This window comes from Nematolebias whitei, chromosome 7, assembly GCF_014905685.2.
Source record: "Nematolebias whitei isolate Nwh7 chromosome 7, NemWhi1, whole genome shotgun sequence".
NCBI classification, from domain to species: Eukaryota; Metazoa; Chordata; class Actinopteri; order Cyprinodontiformes; family Rivulidae; genus Nematolebias; species Nematolebias whitei.
Genome location: NC_056504.1, coordinates 30,875,080 through 30,882,466, shown reverse-complemented (window position 1 = coordinate 30,882,466; position 7,387 = coordinate 30,875,080). Strand labels below are relative to the sequence as shown.

The 7,387-nt window shown below is 39.1% G+C and overlaps 1 protein-coding gene across 1 annotated transcript; it reads left to right on the top strand.

Moving 5' to 3' along the window:
• Positions 1-1,201: 1,201 nt before the first annotated feature.
• Positions 1,202-6,799, top strand: zmynd10 (zinc finger, MYND-type containing 10). The gene is made up of 12 exons (XM_037679377.1): positions 1,202-1,290; positions 4,249-4,357; positions 4,437-4,553; positions 4,628-4,681; positions 4,784-4,921; positions 4,999-5,087; positions 5,211-5,305; positions 5,431-5,603; positions 5,932-6,057; positions 6,134-6,255; positions 6,329-6,454; positions 6,700-6,799. Exons 1-12 carry the CDS (start codon positions 1,202-1,204, stop codon positions 6,797-6,799), a joined length of 1,338 nt encoding a protein of 445 aa, XP_037535305.1.
• Positions 6,800-7,387: the final 588 nt, after the last annotated feature.

The following is a 7,387-nucleotide window of genomic DNA, read 5'->3' as shown; positions in this document are numbered from 1 at the left end:
GGATATTGTTTAAGTTCAATATTCAAAATATTCCACAGTTTGACTCCACTTACTGATGCACAAAAGTTTTTTCTAGTAGTTCTGATTTTGCATATTTTGAACTGTGATTCCCCCCTTAACGTATAAATTTGCTCTTTAATTTTAAACAGGTTTTGAATGTTTTCTGGTATTTGTTTATTTTTTGCTTTGTAAAGAATTAGAGCTGTCTGTAGTTTCATTATGTCAATGAACTTTAATAATTTAGATTTTACAAATAGTGTATTAGTGCTTTCTAAATATCCCACCTTATGGATTATTCTTATTGCTCTTTTTTGTAGTATTGTTAATGCCTGTAGTGTAGTTTTGTAATTATTGTCCCAGATTTGTGCACAATAACTTAAATAAGATTAGTGAACAGTAGAGTACATGTAATGCTTTTTCTTTGACAGACTTGGCTTTGTTTAAGAGGGCTATATTTCTTGAGACTTTACTTTGAACATATTTGTGTGGTTTCCAGTTGAGTTTATCATCAATAATGACACCAAGAAATTTGTTTTCATGAACTCTTTCAATTTTCACTCCATCTATTTGTATTTGGATTTCTGTGTGTGATTGACAGTTCCCAAATAACATTATTTTTGTTTTGTTTAAGTTCAAGGACAGCTTATTTTCATCAAAACACATTTTAAGTCTATTCAATTCATTAGTTATATCCTTTAACAGTTGTTCCATGTCATCTCCAACACAAAAAATATTTGTGTCATCAGCAAATAGTATACTTTTCATTATTTCAGGTACAGTACATAGATCATTTACATAAATTATAAAAAAGTTTGGGGCCCAGGACTAATGACGGTTCTGTTATTACAATAAATTATGTATTTTTTATTAAAGTGGATGATAAAGCTTTCATAATCCTTACATTAGTAGTAATAAAATACTTTTGCTTGACGTAACATTCGGTGTTAAGGTCAAATGAATCTGCTCTAGTCGTTGTTGCCCAGCAACGGACAGGCAGCCAATCACAACTCTCGGCTGATCAAAAGTTCTACATGGATATTTGTTGCCCCCTTGTGGCGATGTAACAAACTGCTCGGAGATCAGTCAACAGTTACCATGGCAACCACAGAAACATGCACTGCTAAGGCTGGTTCCTGCCGTATGAGTTCACCGGATTGTTGGGGAATTTTTAAACTCGTCTAGAGTGAGCTTGTGTATCAAAATGGACACGTCTGTTATTCTGCCTGTCGAAGCTGAAGGGTTCATTCAAAGTCTGGAAACATTTGCCCTCCGGGAGGTGGGCTCTGCGAGGTAAACTAAAGTTAGCATTAAGATTAGCATGATAATAAAATAACTATGAAACTCAGTAGCTGCAAAGAAACTGTATATATGTCTATGATTGAAACCATGAGAAAGAAAGCAATTTTTTCCCCCAAGAAAACCTTCATTGACTGTTTAACAAGGCATTTGGTGAATAAAGAGTTGAACAAACTGTGTTTACATCCATTATAATGGACTCTGAAGCAATCAGTGCAACCCCACCTTCAGTTTTCTTTGCTGGTCTGTAAACGGACTGAAAACAAAATAGATGTCAGTCTGTTGATGGTTTATCGCTAAATCTGATTTTTAGTATGATATCTAGGAATGTTGTCCTGCTAAGCAAACATGTTTAGATTAGTTGGACTAAAATTATGGTAAATGGACTGTACTTACACCTTTCTATCTTATCAAGATACTCAAAGCTCTTTACACTAAAATCTGTGTCCTCATACAACACTCTATCTATACAGAGAATAACCAATGCTTTATTAATGCTTTACTATTTCTTATCTCAGACCTCCAAAAATCTAAATGACCCAAACAGATTCTGGAAAACCATCAAATCTCTCTCAGGCAGCCCCCAAAATAAGCACGAGATCCTGAACTGTTTCAACAAATATTTTGTTGCTTCTAGTTCTTTATTTGACACAGTTACTAACAGAAGATCAGCCACTTCACTTCATAATCAAACTTCTACAAATCAAATCCCTCCTACAAGTCAATCCTCAGTTAATCACACCTTCTCTTTTTCTCCATTCTCAGTCAGTGAGGTCAATAAACTGTTAAAAGATCTTGATCCTAAAAAATCTGCAGGTCCAGATGAACTTCCACCTTATTTCTTAAGGCTGGCTGCTCATATCATCACAGTCCCTGTGACCCACATCTACAATCTCTCCATAAGACAAAACTCCATCCCAGACACTTGGAAAACAGCCTTTGTTCTTCCTTTGCTGAAGGGAGGTGACCCCACCTCACTGAACAACTATCGACCAATCTCTAAACTCTGCATTTTAGCCAAGGTTCTAGAAAAACTGATAAACTCTCAAATCACTGAAGGTTCTTAATGACATTGTTGAAGCACTGGATGCTAAGGATTATTGTGCTGCACTTTTCTTAGACCTGTCTAAAGCTTTTGACACTGTGGATCATAACATCTTGTGTCATAAACTCTCAGAAATCGGTTTCTCAGATCACACCATTGGTTGGTTCTCTAACTACCTCTCAGACTGGAGACAATGTGTTCAACATAATGGTACTTCCTCCAGTTATTTAACAGTCAACAATGGTGTACCACAAGGCTCAGTCTTAGGACTCACCCTCTTTACAATCTACATGCGTAATGTAGGTAAAAACATCCCTGACGCATCCATACATTTCTATGCTGATGACACAGTTGTTTATTGTCGAGCTAAAACTGTTGCTAAGGCTTTCCAGCTTTTGAAATCTGCATTCAACAACATCCAGACAGATTTGTTCCGCCTCAAACTTGTCCTAAATGCTGACAAAACCAAAGGGATGCTTTTTTCAAATAGGAAGTTGGTCCCAGCAGTTCTTCCTCAGATTTTATCCTCAAATGGTGTCCCCATTGAGTTTGTTGATTCCTGTAAATATTTGGGTATCTTGGTCGACTTGCATCTCTTTTAAGCTCCATGTGGAAAACTTGGTAAAGAAACTGAAAGTTAAACTGTGTTTCTTTTTCAGAAACAGATCCTGTCTAACCCTGAATGCTAGAAAACACCTTGTATCTGTGACTTTCCTTCCCTCCATTTATTACGGTCACATTATTTACATGAACGCTCCTACAAGAACCCTGCAGATGTTGGATGCTGTCTATCATGGTGCACTAAGATTCATAACTGGCTGTGATTATCGTACCCACCACTGCACCCTGTATTCACTGGTTAACTGGACATCATTAACTTCATGCAGACTTTCTCACTGGTACATTTTCATCTTTAAATCACTTCTTGGTCTGCTGCCTTCATACATCTCCTCCTACATGTTTCTGCGTGAGTGCAGCTATGGAGTGCGCTCTCAGGACATTATTACCTGCAGTGTTCCCTCAGTGAGGACTGAACTAGGCAAAAGGGCCTTCTCCTACTCCGCTCCTGTTTCCTGGAATATCTTACAAAAAGATTTGAACCTCTTGACCTTGACCTCTCTAAGTGGCTTTAAGAATCTGTTGGACTCCTGGCAGGGACCAATGCAGACATGTTCCTGTTTTGAGTTTTCTACATTTGCCTTAGAATCTAGCTGTTTTTTGTTACTTTTCTTTTTTTTTTTTAGCCATCCTATTTGTTAAAAAAAAAAAAAGAAGTATGACTTGTTATAACTTGTTATATGGGATTTACCTGTCTAAATAAAGGTTGAATGAATTTATCACATTCACACTGATGGGACACACATCGGAGGCAATGAGGGGTTCAATGTTTTGCCCAGAGACACTTCGGCATGTGACTGCTGGTGGAATCTAACCCCCAACTCTTGCACTGGAGGACGACTGCTCTAACCACTCAGCCACAGCCGCCCTTTATTTATAACCTGTCAGTCATCATGTTACCTTAAAGAGTTGTGTAATCTTTAATAAATGACTGTGCAAAAGCACTATTTTGTTTGAATGTCTTTTAACATGCCCAACAGTCATAAATATTTTTATATACCGTAATCATGCAAATAATTGAACAACCAGGCTGAGGAACAACTTCCACACTAAAGCTGTAAAAATAATGACAAATGCTTATTAAAAGAGAGATACATTTGTATGTGCAATAATGTTCTCACACTACAGTCTCTTTGAAAGCCAAATGTTTAATACTTCCTCATTATCACAATTGACCCTAAGGACAAGAAATAAACCTGTTGCAGACAAAATAAAAGCCCAGAATGGTTTAAAATGTAACCACGTATAAAGTGTACGTTTTCACAATTCACCTCTTTGTGCTCTAACAGATGGTTCCGACAACATGAGTATATTGAGAAGCTGAACATGCAGGCAATACTGAATGCTTCGGCAGTGCATGAGGAGTTTGTCAAAGAGCTCCTGGTATCGCTTGGAAAAGTGAGTGCCACCATGACACAAATACACAATGTAAAAATGTCTATTTTCTGTGAGATCAGTAACATAATCCTGTTTGCAGATACCTGTCCTGGTCCATGAGATGATCCTTGTGGAGGTGTGGAAGCAGAAAGTGTTTCCCATCCTGTGTCAGCTTCAGGACTTCAATCCCAAGACCACGTTTCATCTTTACATGGTGGTGAGGAGTGTAAGATGGTATGACATGAAGATGGTCAGCTTGGAGTTTGTCAAATATTTGCCTCTTTTTCTTAGATCCATCATGAGGCAACAGTCATAAACCTACTTGAAACAATACTGTTTCATAAGGTCAGTCAATGCTTAAATAGCTCTATTTATCATTAGCAGGGTTGATTCAGCAGGTCAGTGTCTAAACTTTATTAAGTATGTTTTGTGTGTTTGGTTGTGCAGGATTCATGTGACGCAGCTGATGATTCTCTTCATGACTTGGTGGATTACTGCCACCGTAAACTCACCCTGCTGGCCAGTGGAGCAACCAGGCCAGGCGCCCATACTCAAAACCAGCACAACCAAACATCCTCCATAGAGGTAATAACACTTCTCACTTAGTTTGGACCCGTGTTCAATCTATATTTCAGTCACGGTGTTTGTTCGCCTTGGTGAAGGAATTACAGATGCAGAATATTGCGGTGGAGTTTGAAATCTCCCTGAAAGCTGTATCGGTGCTGCGCTACATCACAGATCACACTGACAGGTACACAATGTAGAAATGCAGGGACTTGGGTAATGTCCCACTTTAAGAAACAAAAGTTCAACATTGCTATGGCTTCTTGCTGGTGAGAAGTGCAGAAAACAAACGTCTCCTTCCCCCTCACAGTATCAGTGTGATCAACCGAATGCTGTGCACACACAACATGCCCTGTGTTCTGGTTCAGCTCATTGACTCCTGCCCTTGGAGTCGCTGCCAGAAAGGTATACTTCACTACTTCTACTCCAAGTAGGAATAAAAATATCACAAATACCACTTGGCTTTCTGCTTTAGCTCCTTGTTGTATTTTGTTTGGATTTTAAAATGCTACTGCTAAACTTGTCTGTAGGTGAACTACAAAAGCACGTTAATGGTGAATGGCAGAAGGTTCCAGCTGAGGACCATCTAAAGATGACTAAACTAGACGGGCAGGTCTGGCTGACTCTTTACAATTTGCTGCTTAAGGAAGATTGCCAAAGAAAATACGACTTCAACAATTTCAACAAGAATCAGCTTCTGAAGGTAAACGGTTAATTAAATATGTGCTGACGTCTTGAAGCTGTGTGTGAGTTTTTAACAGTAGAGCCACGTGTCAGGCTCTTTGTGTGTTGCTTTATTTAACCGACGCCTGAACTCGGTTAACTCTTATGAAAGTTTAGGAAATGTTTAAGTGGCTGTTTGTTTGCTTCTTACATCCTATCCGACATCCTTCCCTGTTGGAGCACAGATTCAGTTTCCAGTGGATGTTTTTAACGTGTTTCCTCCAATTATGAGCCTCTCGTCCTCTTCCTTGAGCATCCTGCAGCCTCTGTAGCTCGTGGTATTCTGATCGTTGTAACATTTTCCACAGCTCAGGGCTTTCATGACAGATGTGCTGATCGATCAGCTACCGAACCTGATTGAACTCCAGCGGTTCCTGGCCCATCTTGCTGTCACAGACCCGGCCCTTCCAAAAAAAGAGCTAATTTTAGAACAGGTACTGTCACTTTTACGAACACGTACTTGTATCTCTGCTCCTGTGCACTCACCCACAGGTTTCTTCTAATGCCCAGATCCCTGAAATGTGGAACAATATTGTCCAAGAGAATTCTGGGAAGTGGAAAGCAATAGCCAAGTATCAAGTGAAAGAAACCTTCAGCCCATCTGACAGTGATTTGAGACACCAGGCTCAGAGGTAATGGTGAATGCACAGATCTCTGTGGTGGGTGCAGGTACAGAGGAAGAACTCAAATGTTTAATTTAACTAGGCTGGCTCAGACTTACAACTTGGACGTGATGGAAAGTTTACTCCCTGAGAAACCAAAGTGTGGATCCTGTGGGAAAGAGGCTTCAAAAAGGTGCTCTCAATGCCAAAGAGAGTGGTACTGTCACAGGTAGGGTCCTGCAGTTCTGGGTGAGGATGTAAAGACGAAGCAAAGTGTTTGCACAAGCAGAGATTCAGCCTATGTGGTCCTTTACACGCTCAAATTAAAAACAAACAAAAAAAATTAACCAACTCCATTAGATGTAAATAATTAATGGGCTCGTTTCTGGAACGAGACATGGAATGAAGATCTCAATAGTGATTTCTCTGCTGGTGTAAACAGGGAGTGTTTACTGCCTCGTACTTTTCTTTCAGACAGTGTCAGGTGAAGCACTGGCCTAAACACAAGAAAGCGTGCCCGCTCATGGTCGAGGCCACGGAGAAGATCCAGCAGGACCTTCAAATTCAAACCTGAGGGAGCGACTGCACAGACCGAGAGCTGATAAGAGAATTTAAATTCCAAAGATACAAAGCAAACCTGCCTTAGTAAGATAAAAACACATTTTAACAAACTAATTTTTATTCTTTTTCTGCATGTTTATTTACATCGTTACATGCCAGTATAGACCTTAACATTTTGTTTCAAACACACTGTATTAAAGTTTTCAACTTATTTTTTTGCCTTGTGTCTTACTTTTTACTTTTTGCTCAAATAAAAAGGTGGTTCTTTTTTTTTTGTAAAACAGCCCAGAACTATTTTCTTTAAGTTTGTAGAAATGATGTCAGTTCTTTCTGTTATGATGTGCCAAAAGAGCTGATATTTTCTAACACTACTCAGTATTATATAATTAATCATTTGTGTGTTTAATCTCTCTCCTAAATTAATCTCCCTCCTAGTTTAGACTTTACCCATGCTGGTTCTTTGACGTTCTGAAACCAGCCACTAGGAAGAACATGCTAGTGCAGGGCTATTCAACTGGCGGCTCGGGGCCCAAATCAGGCACACGGATGAACTCAGTTCGGCCCACCAGTGGGTTCATTTTAAATTAAACTAGATTTTAAA

Excerpts from the sequence above, each read along its gene's own strand:
- zmynd10 (XM_037679377.1), top strand. The coding sequence starts at position 1,202 with ATGGACACGTCTGTTATTCTGCCTGTCGAAGCTGAAGGGTTCATTCAA. Across the intron at positions 4,554-4,627 it reads CGTTTCATCTTTACATGGTG|ATCCATCATGAGGCAACAGT; the intron begins GTGAGGAGTGTA and ends TCTTTTTCTTAG. Across the intron at positions 6,058-6,133 it reads AAGAGCTAATTTTAGAACAG|ATCCCTGAAATGTGGAACAA; the intron begins GTACTGTCACTT and ends TCTAATGCCCAG.